The sequence below is a fragment of the Lissotriton vulgaris genome, chromosome 2_1 (assembly GCF_964263255.1).
Source record: "Lissotriton vulgaris chromosome 2_1, aLisVul1.2, whole genome shotgun sequence".
In the NCBI taxonomy this organism is placed as follows: Eukaryota; Metazoa; Chordata; class Amphibia; order Caudata; family Salamandridae; genus Lissotriton; species Lissotriton vulgaris.
Window position 1 is genome coordinate 2,112,182,560 of NC_141687.1, and position 24,396 is coordinate 2,112,206,955.

Genomic DNA, 24,396 nt, shown 5'->3' on the forward strand with positions numbered 1-24,396 from the left:
CATTATAAACTTATTTTGTATTTCTACTAGTGTCAATGAGCTATCACTTTAAAAGGGTGCAAACTAAATCTATTTAAAACAATGGTAATCAGAACAGGAACATTAAATCCATTCAAAAATATACTTACTTGCTGACATTTATTTAAGAAGGTATTCAAGTATGCAAAATAAAAAATGTACTATATTGTTTCAAGGCTAAACTCTGAACATTTGTCAATTAAATGTGATTCAAGCAGGTGCATTGATCTTTTAAATAGAAAGTGTTCATGCTTTCTCGAGATTTTCTTTTTAAACTACAACATTTGGAGACAGTGTTTTGAACTCTACTGTGTGTTCTGTTTTTCAGAACTGTGCTTGCAATACATCCATGTTGTCTCTGCATATCAATAGTAATTGATGTCCCTTGACCTCTTAACATATTTCCTTGTCTGGCTTTTTTTCGGCTGCTGGATTGCTGTGTAGTCTATGCAATGGAAATAAACCGTAAGTCAAAGTGGTTAGGCGAATAGTTATGTTTATAAACTCTTTTTTTCAAATGTATTTACAAAATACTGTTGCAAATGGGCTGTGTGCACCCAAAGCCACGTTTAGAATAAAAAATCACAGTTAGATGTGGTGTATGTCCTACCCTTTGTTTCTTTTTAGCAATATTCACTGAGTTGAGCGTTCAATCATAACACTGTCCCTTTCATTTGTAAATTAACTTTTAAAATCTTTTCTTTGCGCATTGTGAATATTTCCCCCCTAATTTTCACATTCTTCAAACACCCACCTCTGTGAATACTTTGGTAATTGGTGCTCCTTCCCACACTTTCTGCAGTAGCACCTAATTGTGTTGGTAAAGTGTGGGAAATGCACTTAAGAAGTTTGCACATCCCCAAATCGAAATAGTTCGCACCTCGTTTAATGGAAGTTCGCAAGAAACTTCCCTGATTCAACCCGGGATGCACCAATAAGTACCTTTTTAGAGAAAACTTAACAGTCCATAAATGGCTCACACATATGTTTTACACACTTAATTTGATGACATGCCAGTTTTTTTGTGAATACAGTCTAACGTACTCCCTTACGCCCTTTTACAGGTGTAAGCCAGTCATTCCTCTGTAAAGTTTCTTCCTCAATGCTCAATGAGGCCAATGGGGCTTGGCGAAGATGGCTACCGAGCGGTAGCACTTTTTAGAAGCTCTGCCACCTGCTACTTTTATTGCCACATGAACGAGATCACCGGTCCCGTGGTACCCAGCAACTGCCTCCCTGGGCTCATGGGGACTGTTTGAACTTGGCAACACCATTGGTTGCTGCCTCTAGGTACCAGAACGACCGCAGTGGCCTGGTGTATTCTCAGAGGGCAGGGATGCAAGATAGCGCTAACGCGGAGCAAGGCCAGATGACCAGAGATGAGCGGGAGTTGTGCAGCCTGAACTCCATCCAAGACACAGCGAGGAGGACGTGTTCTCATAGGCGTGACTATGGGCGCAGAGTTGGGTCCTCCCGGATGTGCTGTGGTGGTGGAGGGTACGGTGATCGCTGGGCCCAGGTGAGGAGAGCCACGGGGCAGTGCAGACCCTGCGGGTGGCGTGTGACAGCCTCGCCGGATCCCGGATGCGCGTCCCAAGCTGTGCCTGCGAGCTCCCTAGTCAGGAGAGAGAGTTTGCATCTGTTTGGGGCTGTGCGACCAGCAGAGAGTTGGACGTGCTTGCCAGTGGTGTAGGCCTGCAGAGACGCACTGTGACACAATAGTGCTGGCCTGGGCTGCTGGGGGGCGACACTCGCCAGGGCACTACAATTGGACCGCGGCCTACTGACTCTGGCTGACTTGGTGATTTTAGGCTTGGTGAGTCAGTGTGCTTGGGCGCAGCGGTGCGCCCCCCCACTAGAATACATATTGCAGTAAAGGAGCCGATACTAGTACCTCTTGCGAAGTCATACGCAGAGGGGGCGTGTTCTGTGGGTCATTGACCGCTCGACCAGAGCAACCCGCCCCTACAAGCTACAGCCTGAGGGGCTGCCAAGAAAGATGAGACCATTAAGGACCTGCTCACCAAACCCCCACCCAAGAAGATACAGACTGGCGAAGCTGCGGTCCTCACAGATCCATTTCAAGCGGGGGATGAGTCATCTGTAACCAGGTCCTTCCTCAAAGCCCTATTTAACCCTTTAACGATGAACATCGCCACCCTGAAGCAAGAAATAACTGCAGGCGTTAAGGAACTCAGGAGATAAATGGGATAAAGCTGGAACAAAGAGTCGACACCTTGGAGCAGATCAGTGACTCCCGGAACAAGGAATAAGACACCCACCGCCGTGAACTTTTGAACCTTCAAGATAAGAACGTGGAATTGTGGTACCAAGTGGAGGATCTTGAAAATCGACCCAAAAAGTGCAAAATACGCATCGAGGGTTTTTTGCTGCACTCTTCCATTATGTGTCACCAGAACTAGCGGTACTCTCTTTGATTGTACCAGCGAGTTCACAAGGGATGCCTCAGGGCATCCTTACCTATCTCCACTACTATAACCAGAAGGAAACGATCATGAAAGCAGTCCAAGATCATGCTACTATAGAATTTCGCAGCACGGGTGAGGGTGGTCTTTGTTATCCTGATGGGTGGCAGGGACCACAAATTGGCGCTCTATGCTGATGACATCATGATGACACTGGCGGATCCCATTCTTTCAATGTTGGCTTTTCTACAAGAATTTGAGACTTTTGAGAGGGTCTCCGGCTCAAGATGAACTCTCAAAAAGCACACCTACTTAGCCTTACGGTCCTACCTGAGGATCAAGATACCATAAGTGGACTTTTTCTTTACGTGGGTTACACAGGGCGTGGTGTATTTGGATCTCCTCCTCTACCCACAGTACAGCAGATAGCAGACAGTAACTACAGCATTCTCCTGACAAACACACAAACAGAAGTACAGCAATGGAAGAATTATGAACTGTCCTGGCCGGGGAGGTTGGCGGCAGTTAAAATGACACTCCTCCTTAAGATCCTATATGTTATGCAGACCCTGCCCCTACTGCCCTCCGCCCCCTGTCCTTAATAAACAACAACATTTGCTAGAGTAATACATATGGACAGGCAAAAGGGCCCGTATCACCAAACGCTTGACGTATATGTCCCCTGCAGAGGGCGGACTAGGACTTCTCCATCTCGTGCATTATTACCAGACAGCGCAGCTCTGCTATTTAGTTGAATGGGCTAGGCCAACCACTGAAAACCACTGAAAAGCACTTGTGTTTTATTGAGCAGGAAATTGCTGGAATTGACATGTGGAGGATTCCTTGGCTGCCCACATCCCACCGGCCCATGGGAATATACATCTGCCCAGTGCTCCGGGCTGTGATGGGCACTTAGGACAAAGTACAAATACCGAAGGCATTGTCCACCCCATCTCATCGCAAACCCCGACATTGGGGAACCCAGATTTTCCACTGGCGTCCGAGGGTACAGCCTATTTAGCATGGCAACATGCAAACTGCAAAAGAATAGGTGACATCTTTGATCACAATGATATAATGGATTTTCAACAAATGCTGAGCGGCTATTGTGTACCTTCCTCAGCAATTTGGCAATATAAGACCATTAGACATTGGGTCATGCAGCCGTCAGCACTACCACATGTGACCAGACCTTTATTTCCCTTTGAAAAATAGCACATCACCCGCAAATCTGGCAAACTTCTTCTGTCTGACATCTACACCTTTTTAAATGCACCACAGACAGTACTTGAGTCGTCTGCACAGCAAAAGATGAGAGACTGAATGGGGGCGACAATTTACACCAAAAGAATGGGCAGACACCCATAACCGAGCTAGCACCACAGCATGCAGTGCAGAGGGTAAGAGAATATTTCTTCAACTAGTTCACTACTGGTACTACACTCCTGAGTGCACTGCACAATGGAAACATGGGGGAGACCCGATGTAATGTAGGGGGGGATGGAGCGCTGGGACCCTGACACATCTCTTGTGGCATTGCCCTACAATTACTGGCAAGTTTTACTAGATGCCATTGATAATATATATGGTACTACTCTCCACAGATTCCCAAGCTATGTCCTGTTAGGCATCCCCATTGCCTTAACTTACTCCATGAGATGCTCAAACGGCCGGGCGATAACTCTAACTCTATATGCAGCTAAGCAAACTCGCCCAGCTAAATGAAGTACAAATAAAATACCAAACCATCCAGTTTGGCCCATAAATCTGGGATCTGTTAGGCATGGAAAAATGTACGCCAGTCTCAGAAAATCGATTACATCAATTTGACAGAACATGGGGGCCCAGCATCACATACTTCGTAGAAGAATTCTGAAAATTGACATGGCCCTCCTACCGGAGCGTGTTGCGCCTCCTCCTGATAGATCAACTTACTGCTTAATGGGCCCCTACCTCTGGGTAACGCTTATGCATATATCAGTACACCATTATAAAGGCCATGAGAACTTTGTGACTTTAGGGAACACTGCTGTCCCCACGCCTCCAACACCTATATTACCCTTAGTCACCCTCTCTACCCCCATGCTGTCTCTCTTCTCTACCTTCTATCTCTCGCCTCCCTTTTCCAGGCCCTCACCGGCCAGTGGATGTAGGTGAGGTCTTCTGTATTGCTGGTTTTCCTGTTGCTTACAATCAATAAAAGATTATTTAAACCTAAATGAGGCCCATAATTCTGAGACCCATAAATGAGGTAATCCTGTCTATTCAGTACACTCATGGTGAATTCCAAAAATAAAGATATCTTTTTATCTGGAAAACGCGGACTTCTCGGTCTCTTTCAGACACATCTATTATGTCTGCGATCTGAAAGTTACTTTGAGAAGTGAGAACCCCAGAGACTTGTTAACTGATGATATAAAACCTCTCTTGCAGCTAGGCATTGGACAGTATTAATATAACAGGTCACAAAGGAAGTCTGAAATTAACTTTCCAAGACAAACAATGGGTACAGACACAATTTGCCTCGTTATGAGTAAATGCCATTTATGTTACAAACTTATATAGATTATGCCAGGATTCTCCAAAATCAGTCCTGTAGGGCCGGATCCATGCCGATTTTAGCATATCCACATTTAGATCTTGTTATGAGTAAATACCATTTATGTTACAAACTACTATAATATATGCCAGGCTTCTCCAAAGTCGAAGCCTGGAAGTCTGGATCCATGCCAGATTTTTAGCATATCCCCATTTAGATAAATGTAGGGATCTTAGAAATCTGGCATGGACCCTCTAGGACTAACATTGGAGAACCCTGGATAAGTAATCGGTCTACGTTACATTTGCAATTGCAGGTTTATTTGCAAGGTTCGGCATTCTGTCTTATTCTGTCCCTTTTGTAACACTTTATTGTGAACTGCCATTTGTGAACAAATATTAAAGTAAGTCCGTTGACATTACATGGGACTAACTCAGAATCGCATGGCAGAATCATGCAACGAAGCATATTAACTGTAACTATCATAGCCTAGATTTGTCAGACGCCATCTTACATTTTGCACAACCAATTAACATATGTTAGAGAATGCAGTGCAGAAAGAGTGATTGGTATTCATGGCTGCGTGAATCACATAGAGAATATGTTCTAGCTGTATAGTGATGTATTTAAATAATGTGAAATGTAATCACATTATTGGTGGCCTTAATGTTCAGAAGAAAAAAGATTAATAAGTTATTTCAGACCTTGGTCATAGTGTGAACACAGGAGCAAACAGCAATGTTGTCTAATTTTATACCACAACAGTTATGAGCATTGCGTTGGTTGGGCTTGTTTTTGGTCTACCCTTACTATTACCACCAGCAACCATAAACGCAAACCTTCTAAAATGCAGTAAAATGCTCACAAAATGGCTGCAGATATCGTTTTGTGCTATTCACCAATATTACTACTAATATGTAAATTGGTTTTACAAATTACCATTATAGCCAGCGTAAACATATGCCATGAAGTTTATGCACCCGCAATTTATACAGGTTCTAAATGACCTAGTAGGAACATGTACTTTTTCTGTGTCTCTTAAAAAGTATTCTGTTTGTCATATTCCTCAGCTCCATGCGGTGAGAATCTTTTTGATGAAGATGGAAAGCGTCTCCCTCCATGCATCCCAGGCGCATGGCTCACTCCAGCCATCATGGCGTGTTACCTTCTGGTAGCCAATATTCTTCTGGTAAACCTGCTCATTGCTGTCTTCAAGTGAGTACAATGAGATGACTTCAACTATCCTAATCCTAAACAACTTTTTCAGTCCCGGCAACCACAGTGCTGGCTTCATCTATTGCAGAAACACTGAATGCATTTTCTTTGGCCCACAATTCAAAGTACATCAAGTGGTCAAGTTACTTGAAAATCTTGAGAAACATTTTTTTCCTTTAAGAGCACTCATGCTACCCTGATAATAATGGCATAAAAGTACATTATCCCAGTTCATCTTTTACTCTAAGGCACAATACCTATTGTTTGCTTCCTCTAAGCACTGGACTAAATTTCTGAAGATTCGTTAAAATCCATTTAGGGAAGGAAAGTTAAGGGAAGGGGAAAAAGTTGTGTTTCACATTCTAACTTCCGCATCAATTTTTTAAATCTCTGATTTACACTAAGCTTGGCATGAAACTAGACCTTTACTTAAATTGAGTCTTTTGTGGCATGTTGTAAATCCCACAGGAACAGATACACCCACCAAAAATGGAATGATTCAAGGTACCGTCGCCAGGTCTGCAGATTTGTAGGTAGATAGCAAATTTTATTAGATGAATTTACACTTTATGTATGTTCACAGACTGTATGCGGTGAGCACTGTAAACCTGGGGTCCAGTGTAGGGGATGGCTTAGGCCGGGCTTGTGCCAGTTGAGGTCATGCTCCCACGACGGGGCAGGGAACCAAAGCCAGCCCTAGCAAAAAGCTTGGCCAGCCCCCGGGAAGTGTTGGGGGGATGGGGGGGGGCAGGAGGGGGAGGTGCTTATTGGAAGCACCACTCCAGTCTCAATGCTGCCGCTTTTGTTACAGGTGGCTGACATTGCAGCTATGCTGCAAAACCTCCCCCGGTAACAAAAAGAGCCCCTCAGATGTCCAAACCAGACCCCCACACCGGCGGCCCCCGGGGAAATGCTATGCCATTCCGGCCCTGTATTCTCCGCTAGTTCAGTCTCAGAGGAGCTGGTGCAGAGGCTACAGACAGACTGTCACTTTGTTTATGTGGCTCCCAATAAACTATTATTGAGCTCGCAACACAACCTTAATAGGTTTCTTTATTTACAGATACATATATAAATTATTGCTGCTGTTCATTAGTTGATAGGAAAAAAAGATCACACAAGCGAATGTTGCTTTAGAAAGAAACGCTTAGAATAACATGCCCGGTGCCCTGCTGCAGTGTAATCTCCATAACAACTCCACAAACAAGATATAGAAACTCCAGAACAAAGCCACTGAATTATAAAAAAAACCTGGTATTATCTGATACATACCTACTCATGCCTCCCCCTATCAGGGAGGATAGAGCAATAGGAATCTCTACGAAAGGTCTTATACAACAGATAATGCTCTGTAACAACAGAAGGGTTCCACATCCTCTGCACCCCCTTCATTTGTGCGTAGTGTAGTTGACACAGTGGTTTCATGCAGAAGGTGTCTCTCTAAGTATGAGCTGCGAGCCCAATGCAAACTGTTCTTGAATATCTGGTGGATTTCCCAACAATGAGCCAGAAGAGCAAACAGAGGAGGAGAAGCAGGAGTAACAGGAGATGAGGTGGATGTGAGTCCCTCAGGGCCTCGCTCATGTCATCGAACAGTTCAGAGCTAGTCAAGCGTCTGTCTTGTTTTCGTCTGTCAGATTCCTTCTGACAGTGATGAGTTTTTGGATACCGAGGCAGTAGCCTCATTACTCCACATTCATCTTGAATGTTTAGTCGCTGTTTAGGTTGTCTTATTGATGTGTGACTCTTTGTCACAGTTGAGGTTGTATCACATGGTCAGCTCTGTGATGGGCCGCGGGTAGCGTTCAATTGAGTTTGCAGAATTGTCAGCATGTTTCCTCAGAGAGAGTCCGAGGTCAGATGGCTTAATAACACACTATTGGTGATGTGTTGGAGCCGCCCAGGGCTTTAAGTGGGATGTAAAAACTGGGGGGGTCTCTCAAAGGGGCGTGGCCAGTGTAATTAAGGGAGTGGCTTAAAACACTTAAGCTAGAAATCTGTGTTTACCATAGTGTGCCGCCCAACTTGTATTTTGCTGCTTCTGTCATTGCATCCAGATATATAATGCAACAAGTAACATCATACCTACAACAAGTCAGGACTATTGGCTTTGTCAACGGTCGTTAGTTGCATAAGATAAATAAGCAGCAAATATGTCTTGAATATTATTGAATAAGCTTCGACTTAAAGCCCTGGTGACCGCAGGACAATGTTGCTGCTCCAGAGTTTCAAAAACAGAAGGGAAAGAAATCCTGCAAGAAAATGACTCTCTTTAAAGGATTTCCCTTCCCCTACAACGCTCACCTGGCGTGATGTCATGCAGTAACATCTCCACTAGTGACAAGTGAGCAGTGAGAGCAGCGCACATCGATGTGCCTGCCCTCACTGCAGTTCGGAAGAAAAAAAAAAAACGAGCCACCAGGGCACGAAACAGAGCGTTATAGAGACCCGTTTCGAGGCCCCCCTTTAAAAAACTGCCGGTGCTCTTACACGGTGAGACCCGGCGCACTTAAAGCCCTGGAGTCGCCGATATCGAAAAGAACTAGCCACAGGAAATATCGGGCCTATTGGAGCAGATCTGCACACGGAATGCTGTGAACGAAGTGCACATTGTTTTATATTATTGACATTCCCACGACCTCCCAGGCCCTGTCAAACCTCCCAGGACACAACAAACTTTGAAAGGGTGTATGAGAAAGTAGATCATCTAGGTCATGTTGAGGTCCTCCTTAACAGCCACCCCACCTGCCCAGTAGAAAAGAAACCGGAGAAGGAAGACATTTTGATGCCTCTTGCAGTGCTTTGCACCATGCAAAGTTTGGTGCAATTCGACTTCAGGCTGCACTCAATTGGATGGATCTTTAGCTCCAAATGAGGATGACATGGCAATCAATACGTTTTAGAAATGTGGAGCACATTAGCCCTACAAAGATGGCAGAGACTATTCGATTTGCAGACCATGAAAGTTTATTAAAAGATTAACAAACTTACAAATTTAAATCATCAAATTAGTCTTAAATTAGTATTTAATACATGAATGTATTCTTCAATATATTTCAAAGTGATTCTAAATCATTAAATGCAAGGACAAACTGTTATAAAGTTGTCGCAAATAACAGAAAGCAGACTCAATCTGCCAGGAAGGAAAACCCTACAGTGCAAAGCTAGGAGGAGGCCAGGGAAAACTGGGGAGAAGTCAGCATGAAGTTGTCAGCATGGAAAAGCCTGTCAAATGTAGTGAGAATGAATTAAGTAAGACTTCTTCTAGCAAGTAAGAAAGGCATCACCTGAAGAATCTAACACAGCTTTTTGGCGGCAAGGGAATAAGGCATCTGAGTGCAAGTCTGCATTACATTGGTTTAAACCAATCCTTTTCTACTTTTCGCTATACCTACACACTGTTCTCATGAAGGGGGCCAATCAGGTTTATGTACATGTTGATAAGGCAGATTAATTGTCCAAAACATCAGTTGGATGTTTTTCTTCTGCTGGACACGGAGAAACCAGATATTCTCCTACTCACGGAGACATGGTTAACTCCCAACTCCGCCCCTGATATAATAGCGGCGCTCCCACCTAACTATTATATCATCCACGCAGATCGTGTCAGCGGGAAAGGGGGAGGAGTCGCAGCTATTATCCGTTCCAACTTGATTGTCACCTCCCTCACCGGCCTCTCACTGGATAACACAGACAACCTTGTGCTGAAAATTACTACCTCCCAATCGACAATTGCGTGTGTACTATTGTACAGACCTCCGACCCCGATGCCATCATTTCCTATGAATCTGGCTGACCAACTTGCTAACCTAGCACTTGAACATCCTAAGATTTTCCTAATAGGAGATTTAAACTACTGGTACAAAGACCCCCTGGAAGGCCCACAATCGGCCGAACTGACTGACCTTCTATCCAACCTAAATTTCAATCAATTAGTTTCCTCCGCCACCCACTGCAAAGGTCACATCCTAGACCAGGTGTGGTCCAATACCACCTGTACAACTGCCCCAACCATACTACCTTGCCTCTGGTCCGATCACGCACTCCTTCAATTTAAACTATGTATCGCCCCTGCCACCACTACCGCATTAGGCGGAGGCGGGTTAGCCAGGAACTGGAATACAATGAACAAAACAGCATTCCTAGAGTCATTAGCCAATACCATCCCTCCCCCTCAAGATGAGATTGATCCTTCAGTATCCATGCTCACCAACTGGCTAAACACGGCCAGTGATCTCCATGCCCCTTTTAAAAAAATCAGACTGGCACGACGTGCCGATGCCAACCGCTGGTTTTCCACTGATCTAAAAGTAAGGAAACTGGCCCTATGGCAATTAGAACGTCACTGGCGTCGCAACTACGACCCTGATTTAAAAAGGACCTTCATTAAAGTAAGGAAGGAGTATATGACCGCCATCTCTGCTGCAAAGGCGTCCTACTTTTCTTCCAAAATTCTGGAATCCACAAATAAATCTAAGGACATCTTTTCCATTTTAAACGAATTAACAAATTTAGATACTGTTCGTCCTAAGATCATCCCCACTCAACCGCTTTGTGACTCACTTAATGTCTACTTTATTGACAAAATACTGGACATCAAAGCCAGTATCCCTCAACCGGTGTCCCCCCTCACGTCTGGCATGACTATCAAGCCTAACCACAACATCCTTAGTAGCTTCCCACCTATTACCCAGGACCAATTTCGGGAATTGCTATCAAGAGTAAAATCTGGTGCACCCTCGGACAGTTGCCCGCCCCACATCTTAAAAGAGTGCTTCCTGACACACCCAGCCCCTGCCATTACTCTCCTGAATAACTCCCTGTCTCTTGGCACAGTTCCCGCAGCGTTTAAAGAGGCCATAGTCATCCCGCTGCTAAAAAAACCTGGGGCAGACCCAGCTTGCAAAGCCAACTTTCGACCCATCTCGCTGCTGCCCTATTTGGCAAAAGTTCTAGAGGCGCACGTGGCCAAGTGCCTCTCTAACTTTCTTGAGGAGCGCTCAAGCGCACTACGCCTACCACTGGATGCGCCCCACGCCGTTCATGCCTCAGGTGGCCGCTGAACAGTGGGTCGCTCATCCTCTTCCATTGGAGGGCATGATCCTGGGTAACGCTGGGGACATTGACACACACCAAACTACGGTTACCTGCACTGTTGACGCATGGAAGCGTATTGCAAGAGCGTTGAATGTTGTTTTTCTCTACTCGCCTGCACTGCCCTTGATATACCACCCTGCTCTGTCCCTACTGCAGGAGACTGGTTTCCAACGCCTGTGCAGTCGGCTTTCAATACATACCTGGGGTGACCTGTTCCATGGGGGCACCGTCCGTACCTCGGAGCAGTTCTTCAGGGAGGGGACGTATTCCCCGCTTGACATGTTTTATTATGTCCGGTTGCGACAGGGACTGCGGTCGCTGTTGCCTGACTTTCCCGGGGAGCCGGAGGTGACCCTACCGCTTCATGTACTATTACTATCTGATGGACGTCATTTGGTGTCTAGATTGTATGGAGCCATCAGGAAACAACGTGCTATCTCGCCAGGGCGTGCGCGTGCGCAATGGGATGCGGAGCTTGGCATCTCCATTTCTGATGATCAGTGGAAGTATTGTTGTGGTGTGACCGCCAAGATCTCCTCTAGCTGCCGCCTAAAGATCATACACTACAAGTTCATACAGCGCTTTTACTACACCCCGGCTAGGAAGCTCAGGTTCCGGCTAGCGGAGGATGATAGGTGTGCTCGTTGTCATATGCCGGGTGCCGACTTTCTTCATTTGGCGTGGGAGTGTGGGGTGGTTTCGGAATACTGGGTGCAGGTCCATGATGCTCTCCAGGTTATGACCGGCGGTGGAGTACCGCTTGACCCCATGGTCCTGTTATTGGGATACACAAAGGCGGTACCGGCGTTGTATCGTAGGTTTATAGATGTCACTCTGCTGCTGGCAAAGAGGCGTGTGGCCTGCTGCTGGGGTAGGGGCAGGATACCGCGATTCGAAGACTGGTTGAAAGAGGTCGTTTATTGTCAGGACCAATATAATGTTTATGCAGAGTTGATGCCTGTGCACTGTAAGCCCAGAGACTTTTGGAGCCCACTGCAGGTATACCTCCTTACCAGGGCTGTGCAGGATTCTGACTCGGACAGTGCTGATCGGATTGGGGTGGGCTGATGGGGCTCCGGGTGTTGGAATTGCATGCTTCCCTGCCGCTTGTCCAATCTACACGGTGTGAAGGTTTCTCTATTTGTACTGCTGCTTCGTTCGATGTAGGGAACATGCTATGATTACCTGCGGGTGAGCGGGGTTCTACAGCCCTCTCTCTTGTGGTTCTGCTTATCCTGCTCTACCCCAGAGACTACTACACTGTTGATTACATGCCCTCGGCCCTGTCGCCATCCTCCTCACTGGGTATAAATGTGCTTTAAATTGTATTCCTGATACGTTTATGTGCTCTGTATTGATGTGTTACGTTACGAACTACCTTTATTGCCATGACCTCTTATCTGCCCACTGTACTTCCCCCCCTCGATGTGACACTTGGACGCGTTGTCTGCGCCGCTGCACTGCACTGCACCTGTATTGTTGTATGCTTTGTATGTACATCATTTGATGATCTCACGCTTGTCTTCCACTGTTTGTTCCGAATAAAGGTTTAAAAAACTTTCTTGAGGAATCCTCCTGCTTCGACCCCCCACCAGGCAGGCTTTCGGCCTACACACTCCACTGAAGCAGTAGTCACGACAGTTTTGGACACCCTGCGTGACTGCGCTGACAGACGCTCCCCACAGGCCCTGGTGCTCCTGGACCTTTCGGCCGCTTTTGACACGGTCGATCACAACATCTTGGTCGACCATGTCGAACAGGCCGGCGTCCGGGACCTAGCAGCCTGTTGGTTGAGATCCTTTTTGACAGACCGCAACCAAACACTACGCCTTGGTGATCTAATGGGTGCCAAACAGGCCATCACCTGCGGAGTGCCACAAGGTTCCTCCCTGTCACCTCACCTATTTAATCTTTACATACTTCCCCTGATTCAGACCCTAAGAGACAAACAGGTGAGAGTCTTCAACTACGCAGACGACTTACAACTGCTCTTTACCATCGACAACACTGAAGACTCCATACTGCACTTTCAGTCTACCATGAGCTTCATTAAAACTTGGATGGACCAGAACCAGCTCAAACTAAACCCGGGGAAAACCGAGTTAGTTCTGACCGGCGACAGCACTAAGTACTGGGGACTACACTATTGGCCTTCTGAATTAGGCCAAGCTCCAACACCTTCCTTGTCAGCCAAAACACTTGGAGTCACCATGGACCGCGACCTATCACTGAAAGCGCAAGTAGGTCAGGTGGTCTCCAAGTGCTTCTTCCAACTAAAAAAAATTCGGAAGGTACGCCGTCTGCTTACTTCAGAGGCAATCACCCAGGTTGTGATCTCAACTGTACTGGCCCATCTGGACTACGCAAATGCTATCTACCTAGGTCTTCCCAACTACCTAGTTAAGCGACTCCAGATGGTACAGAACCATGCCTCAAGGCTAATCCTGAACCAACCTAGGCGACACGCAGCTACCCCCCTACTAAGGAAACTACACTGGCTCCCAGTAATCCAGCGCTGTGCCTTTAAAACTGGTTGCATAATCTTCAAGTCCCTCTATTGTAAAAGCCCCTCATTCATTAACCAACTGATTTCCAGATATACTCCATCCCGCAACCTACGCTCACTCCATTTGAGCCTCCTGCAGACGCCCTCATTCAAACTTAAGCGCGCAGGAGGCCGTAGGTTTGCGACCCTTGCTTCCTGCTTGTGGAATTCCTTCCCCCTGGAGATCCGGAATTGTCAAGACCTCCTCTCTTTCCGGAAAGCCTTGAAGACCTGGCTCTTCAGACAAGCATTTCAATAACGCAACTCCCCCCTTTGTTCATGTCACTGCTGATCACAGCGCCAAGAAACCAATCGGTGAAAGCGCGCTTTAGAAATATTTTAATAACATAACATAACAATCTAAAACTCATGAAATCTCTGCTACATGTCCTTCAAACTTTAGCTATTTACAACATAAGAAGGTACATTAGTTCCAGGATGTTCCGAGGATTGTATAAAGTTAAACATTCAAATGAGAAAAGAATAACAAATGCTAAATTGATGGTACAACTTTACTTCAAAAGGGAAAAATAAAATAAAAGACACAAGCAATACCTGGTAAACTAACGTTGGCCATTTTAATATGTGGCCTATGTTAACTAAAGAGTGACAGATAAACGTGAAAAACAAACTGTAAATACATTTATGTGTTACATGGTAGTGTTGTTATGTGTGAAAAACATAAATAGTACGTGTATCTGTCTGTCTGTGTATGTGAGTGCACATGTGTGTTTCTGTATGTCTGCGTATGGGCATTATTGTGATACTTCTGTTCATTCATAGTGATAGATCGCTCAGGATCATTAGCTCAATTTACCATACTCACCTGGGCCCATAAAACATTCACACTATGAACTAGTAGTCCTCCTTCCCTTTTACTATTATTAGTCTATCAGTACTTTGAGCCCTTTTAGGACTTATACATGTAAACCATGACTTATCAATCCTTGTCACCTTAGCTATAAGTCCTAGGGATCGAAAAAGGAGTTTGAATAAATAAGTAGCTTTAAACAATTTTACCTTTCCTGTAATAACCACAGACTCTGTGGAAGTTTTAAAAGCTTTATCCATGCAGGTTTTAAGTGAGTCTTCATCCAAATTACCGAGAATATGACTAATAGAATATGAAGTTTGTATGAAATCACAGTAACACCTTTAGACATTGTTACCTGGGAAGGGTGAGAAAGGGAAATAGCACAAGGACATACCACATGGATTATATTTACCTAGAACGGTGCAAGGACCAATCCTGGCTACGGGCTGGGGCAAAAGACAAGGCTCCTGACTAATCAGGTGCCCACGGGACAAGACAGGTACAGATCAGGACAGGTGACCCCTGCTAAGTGCAACGCCAGCGTCACACCCCTCTCTCTTTAGGCCAATTAGTAACCCGACTGGGTAATTGATAATTTCCCCCAACACCTCGATTCTTTTGACAGAGTGCTCCGCTAGCACCTCTGCTCTCGATCTCCTATAGCACGCGTTGGGTCAGTAAGAAGTCGGCTACTCAGACAAGTCAGACAATTTCTCTATCTAAGCCTACCTTAGTTATACCATTTCCAGGGCAATGTACCACCCCTAAATGTTGCAAATCTATGTGTTCCCCTTCAATGGTTGGTTGGAAAGACGAGGAGAGGTCATCACACCATACTAAGATGAGGTAATTTCGATTGACTTGAATTGATCAAATTCCCGCCCATCATTTATTTTCTCACGATTTTATTCCACCCACAAATATTGGTATACAAATTATATACATTGTATTTGTTTCAGTCTTTTCGCTTCCTCTTTAGAGGTCAGTTGAGCAGGTTTCCAGGAACATCGTGGGTAAGAAGGGTGTTGGCAGCCATTCAATCAGAGTGGCTGCATGACTTTCAGGTATTCTTTGCTCAGGTGCAGCTTTTTCAAAATGGGGTTTGGCATCTCTTTCAGGCCCAAATACGAGATAGTAACGAAGTCAAAGAGAAACACATTAAAATACAAAAATAAATGAATGCACTGTATAACACTTATCTCTACTCTAACCCCATTACTTTATTTATACTATAGCATTAATGGTTAAGCAGAATGAACAAGTTTAGTACAAGCAGCATATGCGTAAGTATGAGTAAGCATGAAACAGCTATCTTGGCACTAGTGCGCAGAAGAGTTTCCCACCAAAAACGAAAGACGTCACACCATGTAGATGTGGTAGACACATGCGCAGAAAAGTACCTGCGTTTGCAGCGGCCATTTTAAGGCACTCTGGTTACTGTTAGTAAAAGCTCATATGCAAGCTTCCCCAACTTACCAGATATGTCATGAAATGCAAATATTAATCGACAAAACATGTTGATGAATATATTACACGTCATTTTGAGGGGGCTGAATACAAGCAAGTTTCGGTACATATGAAACCTTGTTCCATCAATAGCTTTGAGTCCATGACACAAGCACCAGGCAGAGCCATGCTTCTATGTAACATCTACCTGCTGCCCTTGACCTTGCTTCCCTATGTCAAAGGAGTTTGTCCTGTAATTTCAATCGTTATTGATAACGTTGATGTGTTATGACCTTGTATTACGAATGAAACTTAAAAAATGTGTCTCTTACAGCAATACCTTCTTTGAAGTGAAGTCAATTTCAAACCAAGTTTGGAAGTTTCAGCGATATCAGCTGATCATGACATTCCACGACAGGCCTGTGCTTCCTCCTCCCATGATCATCTTCAGCCACATGTACATCATCATCAAGATGCTTTGCTGTCGCTGCACGAAGAAGCAAGAGGGAGACCAGGATGAGAGGGACCGGGGACTGAGTATGTGAGGAGCTCTTTGTCTTTTTGTCAATATTATTTTATCACTCATACCTCACGCACACTGGCGTAGCTACTGAGGTGCGGGGGGGGGGGGGGGGGGGCGGGCCGCCCCAGGCGGCACGATTTTTGGGGCGGCTGCGGCACTGGTGGCCCATTGCGGCCGCGGTGGCCTTCATAACTTATTTAGGAACACAGTGTCCCCAAGTAAGTTATAAAAGCTGTCGCGGCCACAACGGACCTCTAGTTCCACGGTGACGGCCCAGTTTGAAAATACAATGCAGCGCGCCTGAATTGCCAACAGTCGGTCCCGCGTTTGTAGGTGCTTGATTGTTGTTGGTCTGAACCAGCCTCCAGGGCCGTCAATCTTGCAGCGCACGAGCGCTACCAATGATGGCCCTGGGGTGACATTTTGGCCAGCCCTCCCATTGAGAACGTAGCAGTGACGCATCACGCGCTTCTCTGCTACGCTCTTGTGAGGAGTCTGGCTGCTAATGAACTGATTAGTTAATCGAAGTTCGACCCAACCACCCCTCCTGCCATAGAGACCCCACAGCGACGAGTGAGGTAAGAGGAGAGCTGGAGCAGCAGGTTTATTTTATTTATTTTATTTATTTATGCGTTTTTATATAGCGCGGACTGTACCCAAAGGCGTCAGAGCACTTCACAATAGGAACAGAACGGATACATGAGGAGAAACATTACAATTGAACAAAATTACAAAAGCAAACGTTAAGTTACATGAGGCAAAAGTGACAATTGTGAGCAAACAAAATACAAGAGGCAGCAAGCTGTGCAATACAGGAGGAAAAAGTGGCATGTCTGCAGGTTACAAAAGCGTACAAAGTACAATTAGAGGTATAATACTGCAATATATGGAGGCCACTCAAACACAAGAACAATCGTTACTTAGGCAATGGTGGCACTTGTGCAAGTATCGAAAGCAAACAAGTGACGTGTGCATGCTACAAAAGAGTACCAAACACAGGTACAAGGATACTACTCTAATAAATCACTCCAACCACAAGAACACACTGGAAAGGCACTTCCTTTGCATGGAAAATAGAATTTTCAGTAAAGGGAGGTCTTCCTTCAGATGATAGAGAGGGCATGAATTAATTTTGGAGGTGGAGAACTTTGAGGTCGGTTTTGAAGGCCTGGGTGGAGGTTGTGGAATGAGAGGAGTGGGCACCCCGTGAGTAAGGGAAGCAACCGCAAGACTTGGCTCCATCGCTGAGGAGGGCTGTCACTCACAGGCTCGGCAGCCCTGCCCTGGCGCTGCCTCCCAGCCCGTGTCTCTCTCGGCAGTGGCTCCCTTCCTGTGCCCTGGGTAGACTTGGGTGTAGGTAACAGGCTCAGCCCACAGGACAGGCGGCTCTCAGCTCCCCACCATTGGCTGCACTTCCAGCCTTTGGGTCACCAGAATGGGCTTTGTATCTGCTCTGTGTTGGCAAGGTGGAGCTGACTGACCACATGCAGTTTTTCTGAGTCCCCAGATAGATCATGCAGTCTGTGTGTTCTCTTTTGTACTGCCAGTCACCGGTGTATTCAACGGTGTAGCTTTGTGTGTGCATGTAACTTACATGATCGAGGTAACGATTAGCGGCGATACTACGTGCCTCTCGGACCTCTTTCAAGTGCTCGCCGTCCTTTTTCCCAGCGGGCGGCAATCTGAGGGATAGCCCCGGGCACCACAAGCTCTAGCTACGCCCCTGCTCACTCAAGGACATGTAATGGTTAGAAAGGGCATTATGCACTAGTGATGTTAGACACATTGGTGTGAATTGGGCATTTATTTTAAACGCCCATCTGGTGTATTCATAGGCGCTGGAAAAAGGAGTGCGGGGACTGCTGCATCACCACCAAAATAACCATCCTGGAGATCAGAAGGAGACTAGGCAATAAAGGTGCCTTAAGTTTTTATTTTGATCCTTTCGCATTGGGTGTGTGTTCAAAGTCAGAAGTCAAATGTTAGCCTAAATCTTATTCGACCTTAGAGGATTTTGTTACGCGAACTATCTGACCTTCTTATGGGGTACAAGGAATGTGAAAGGAAAGGATGTAGTGTCAATTATTTCTAACACACAACACTTAAATAATTGTAAAATAACTTAATACATATTTCAAACTCCACCAGTAGTAACAAAAGCCCAAATGCAGCACTTTTTTTTAAAATTCGGAAGTGTGATAGACCCAAAGATTGTAAAGCATCAAAAAAATCAAGACACTTGATTGATGATGTGCAAATGGTAAAACTGATTTCCATACATTATCGTGTGGGCACCACGCAGTTGTTTCAGTAAAAGAGCCTGTCAGTGAGAAATGTGCAGCTATTTCAATAGGAAATGTGCTAAATGTAAATGATAGTGCACAACCACACCAATGCCTTAGTAATATATTTGTGGCAGTGTGCTCCAAAATTCATCACTGGCTGCTAACCACAGCCTTACCACTCTCCTGCTGAATGGCTGTGGCTTATTGCTGTAGTTGTGCTCTGTGTGATGCTTTGATTGTTCATAATTCCTATGACTTCAGTGATGTCACTTTGAGGTCAGCACCTCTACTCTGAAAATTGTTCCAGCACTACTTGATGTAATAGCTTAACTAATACTATATTCACAGTGGCAGACGGTTCATCAATTTCGTTTCTGCTTTTCCCATTTTAGATGCCATGTCCACTTTTCTCAGCTGTGCTATGCTTTAAGCTTCTGCTGTTCTCTGGTGATACAACTGCACATTTGATATTCTTAGATATAACCCAGATCCAATACTTGTTTATTGTTCTATCCTCATAAGGTATTCAGCTCCTAGCAGCTGCTTTCTTATGTTATACAGGCTGCAGCTCTCTGCTTGTCACACTACACACCACAGCGAGCATTGGCAGTGGAAACTGACTACATGAGTATTTTACTTAAAACATGACAGCTCGTTGCATTTTAAATTGCGTAAGACAACTGTATCTACAATCTACATGTGGTATGTCCCTTGTTACTTTTTACAAAAAAAATAAAGACATTTAAACAAATAAAAAACAATTATGTTTAAAACTCTGGGATGCATCACAATGTTCTTTAATTTTAAAACTTCCTAATTTGGGTCATAAGTTGTATGAGACACACTTGACTGATTTAGTCTGAAAGAATGCAGAAGAGAAGAAAATGCTACAGCCAGTCAGAGTTTTTCTATCTATTGTGACAAAACACTTGATGCAGGACACTCTGACATTAGGCATCCCTTTCGTAGCTGAGCCCATGGCCAGGGGCTGTACTGCGGGACAAATCCTGGCTCCTGACAAATCAACAACAGCAAAACCCAAAGTCATGGCTATTGAGGTGTGATGGAAGGGGGGCAAATAATGGAATTCCATGAAGAATGGTCCCCCGACAGAATGGTCACTAGTCACTAGTAACAAAGGACAGAAGGGCCCTCACATTCGTCCAAAGTGGTTATTCTGTAGAACTCAAAATCCTCAACTCCATTGGCAAATTCAGTTCCAAATCAAGTAAAGCTGCAAGAACTTCTAGAGGGAATCTAGTGTTTATTAACGAAAGGAATAATAACAGTGGTTCCTTTTCACTAGAGACATCTAGTTTTTTTCTGGTTTCAAATCAAGACGGCATATTTCGAGCAGTCTTAGAACTGAAATGTCGATACACCCAACATATATCGTTCAAAATGATGACAATCAGACAACAATCCCATTGATTTACATATAAGGTTTCCTAGTCTTTCAATCCCGTAGATTAGTACTTTCATGTACTTATCCATTAGAAATCTCAGCCATGCCTTTGCTTTTTCCTAAATGGATAACACTTTCAGTTCAAGGCTCTACCATTTGGCCGCTCATCAGCTCCAAGAGACTTCACAAAGTTTCTAGCTCTGGTTGTGGCTATTTTGCACCTCAAAAGTATAAAAAGGTTCTCATACATGGATGAATGAAAAAAAATGTCAAGGCGGAGACCATCCTCAGAACAGTCTCAGAATGTTTGCAAAATCTGGCTTTCTTCCTAAAATCTTCAGAAGTTGAAGTAGGTGCCATCACAACAAAGGCTACTCATTGGTGCGCTATTGGAATCTCTCTCCCATCTGGTTAAGGATACAGTGTCTGATGGCCTCGGCAACCACAGTAGTGCTTTGCGCACAATATTATCTGAAACCACTTCTTCATCGCCTATTGACTCATTGGTCTACAGAATATCACAATTATGAGTTGCTGATCCCAATTGCACAAGAGATGAGCAACAACCTTCAATGGTGGCTGATTCCAGAAAATATACATACAGTAGTTCTTTCTGTTCTTCTCTGCCCCTGTTGATGACAACAGATGCAAGTCTTTGAGGGTGTAGAACAACCTTAAATGATGGAAATTCAGGGTATGTGGCCACTCACAGTATCCTTACAATCCTCGAATTGAGGCTGGTATTAGCGATTCTGAAGGATGTATTGAGTTTTCAACCCGAGATAAAAGGGTAAGCAGTCTTGAATTAGACTGACAACCAGGAAGCATGCAGTAATATCAAGAGGTTGGGGGACCCAAAGTGAAATCTGCAGTAGTTCTAGCCTGTTCTGTGTAGATCTGGGTTGTAATTTGTAATGTGTCCCTGAAAGAAACGTATATTCTGGGAAAAGACATTCACCAGGCGGATTCCCTAAGTAGACATTATCCATCCTTAGTAAGCTACCATTTGAAGGCCGAGGTGTTTTAAGAGATGACTCTGAGGATTGGCCAGCCGTGGGTGGACCTTTGTGCTACACCAACCAACTATCTCCTTTCTCACTTCCTCATAGAGATATGTTGCCCTGAAATTGAGGGATTGATGCCTTATCAATACTTTAGGGTACGTAAGGGTTTACCTGAGAGTGGGTCCCTAGATTCGTCATGGGACATGATTGATTTCAAGACACCACTTCTTCTTCATCCATCTGGGCACTCTGGACTTTGCTCTAGGCATCAAGACTGCAACTGAGAGAGGAGGAGCCAAGTGGGCATCCGAAATTGCCGCATAGTCGCTCGGCTCCGCTAGCCCTTTCGCCCCACACATACATCCTGACACTTATCCTGAGCTACGAAGGCGTATTTCAACAGAAGAAGGAGAACGATCACTTACCGTCTGCTTCTGGGGCTCCAACGTGCGGTGGACCCGGAGAACTGTCCCCGATTGCTTTGCGGCCTCTGTGGTGATGAGACCGGGGCGTTGCCTTAGACGTGCAGCCGGCCACGACTGCGACAACAACGGCAGTTGACGGTGGTGAGGAGTCGGTCGAAGCGTGCTGTTGACTTGTGGGGCCGCAGATGGCAGTGATGGCCCGGTCCACTTGGCGGTGAGCCTTGAGGGGCTGCGCGGCGAAGCAGGGTCGGTGGGGGCGCATGACTCCTGGCCCCCTCCCCAATCTTTCTGTCGGGCATAACCAAGGATTGCCCCCGAAATAGGCGGGCGGCTCCCGGGGAGCGGCAAGGATTTGTTTAGCCCTTTGGTGACTCTCCCCCGGGAAGCCCGCCTCACAGTTTTGAGTCCCGGTTGTGCATCCTGTAGCGCCCTGAATTGGGGCCTGGTCCCCGAGGCGAGGTGAAGTGGGAAGGGGCCGCCCTGACTAAGATGGCGGCTGGCGCCCTCCTCTACGGATCATGTTCAGGTCGGACGGCACCCACACGGATGGGGTCGGGATGCTGGCAGCGTACACAGGGGCCCACATCCAAGGACGTATTGGCTGCCCTAACGATTTTGCACAAGACCCTGATCGGTAATGCCCGGGACCTGGGTATAAGAATGGCCGCCATTGTTGTCTTGCCGTCTCTAGTGGCCACGGATCGATCCCAACGGAGTGCCGATGTGCCCTCAACTATGCCCACGGGGAGAGTCCCAACTCCGCCTGGTTACCGGGAGCAGCCGAAAGACCCGGTGCCTGTGACTGCTCTGGCCGACATGGTTGTACACATGAGTGTTTCTTCGGGACACATGTTCTATTGGCGGCTAAGGACACAACATCGTTTTTCTTATTGGTATGCCCCGGCGAAGTCGTGGCATTTGCCGGACTGTGTGACTCTCCTTTCTTGGATGGTGCTATTGTGTGTGGACTTCGGGAAGCTCCCGGGGTCACCATCGACATTACCGGATTTCCGCTGTGTATACTCGGTTGGGTTTGGGATGCTGTACTTTTCTGAGACTACACTCCGGCTTGACCCGACCGGATCGTTTGGACCCCCCAAATTGCGCTGTAAACTGATTGACAAGTGGACATTTGGAGGTTTCATTGCTAGACAAGGCCAGGGATGATATAGTCCAGAGTCTAGTGGCCTTATTGTTGACTGACGGTGCACTGGGTATATTTGACCGGGATTCCATTGCTTTTGTGGCCGATGCTTGATGTTCTCCATTGATATTCTACCTTGCTTTTGAGATTTTCCTGTGTGTAGGGGTGAAGGGCGGGGTCGGGCGGCGACACCAAGGGCCCTCCTCCGCTTATACTTTTTCTTTTTCTCTTTCTGTTTTCTATATTTCGGGTCTCTTATAGGGCGACAGGCACGCGGCTGGGGGGGGTAGGCCATGGCCTTCTGCGGGTGTGCAGGGTGGGGGGTGGGAAGATGGTGTTTGTTCGATATTTGTTTCTATGGCCCTTTAGTCTTTTTTTTCTTTTAAGTGTCGTCGTCATTCATGATTCCTGCAGTATGTTTTGTCTCGAGGGGTGGGGTTTGGACTTGCTAAGTACCGGGTTTGTGCCTGCATTTCTCCTGATTTGTGTATCTTACCCCAGATGCTTCATTCGTATCTGTACTAGTAGTGGATATCCTGATTCGCGCGCAGTATTGTAGGACCATATATGACTGTACGGCACCTTTTTCAGTTTTCTTTTTGAAAATGAACCTTTCAAATCCTGACTTCAAACCTGCACGTCTTAATACAAGTTCTGTATTGACATTTCTGTGACACTGGTTTTCGAGCTGCTATAACTTCTCACATTGCTTGCTGTACTCCTGCTCTGATTAGCGGCCGGCCGGGAAAGTTGTAGGCCCATACTTGTAACTGCTTGTGATACTAATAAAGGTTCCCAAAAAAAAAAAAAAAGACTGCAACCGAGAAAACGTCTGCTACTCCTGATCTAGCCACCCTGCTCTTCTGCTGCAACGTCCATGCCTGTGCTCCATTCAGGAACCTTCCAAGGCCTGTTGGCATCGACGACAACTGAAGGAATCTCCCTTGCAGTGAAGTCATTCCCTGCATCTGCAGGCTCTGCAACTAAGCTGACCAGTCTGCTGATCCTTGGCTCCCACGGACTCCGAAGGACATCATGGGCATTCATATTCTGTGCCTCCTGGTTACTCCCGGGTGGCATAGACGCTGTCCTCTCTGCCTGCAGGTACTTCTCGACTTGAATCCACCTTTTGGTTCCACCGGACACTTTCACCTTCTCCAGCAGGTGCATCTTCCTAAAGTCCTCCATTAGGTTTGACGGTGGTTTCCGACGCCACTTCACACCTATCGACCCAGCTTACCTGGTGTAGGTATTCTGGTTCCTAGGGAATGCATGGGTGGGGTGGCTCTCCAACCTTCTGTTCTCCACAGGATTTCTTCAGGGTCCACTGGGAAGGGTCCTTCTTCTTTGAAATTGCAACCGCGACTTACCCATTGACTTGTATTGACCCCACTCTGCACAGGCCTACAAGGGGGTTTTTGGTTACTTACCTCAGGTGGTTCCTTGGGTCCCCAGCACTTCTACGTCTTCTGGGTAAAGATTTGACTTGAGTTGTGGATCGCATACCACT

General features: G+C 45.8%; 1 protein-coding gene across 1 annotated transcript in view; it reads left to right on the forward strand.

Annotated features, from left to right (window-relative positions):
- LOC147733785 (transient receptor potential cation channel subfamily M member 1-like) overlaps positions 1-24,396 on the forward strand; it is a 220,837-nt gene that overhangs the window by 180,850 nt on the left and 15,591 nt on the right. The window contains exons 16-18 of the mRNA XM_086958380.1: positions 463-483; positions 6,054-6,198; positions 16,435-16,637. Coding sequence (XP_086814506.1) covers positions 463-483; positions 6,054-6,198; positions 16,435-16,637 — 369 coding nt within the window. The remainder of the gene's footprint in view (positions 1-462; positions 484-6,053; positions 6,199-16,434; positions 16,638-24,396) is intronic.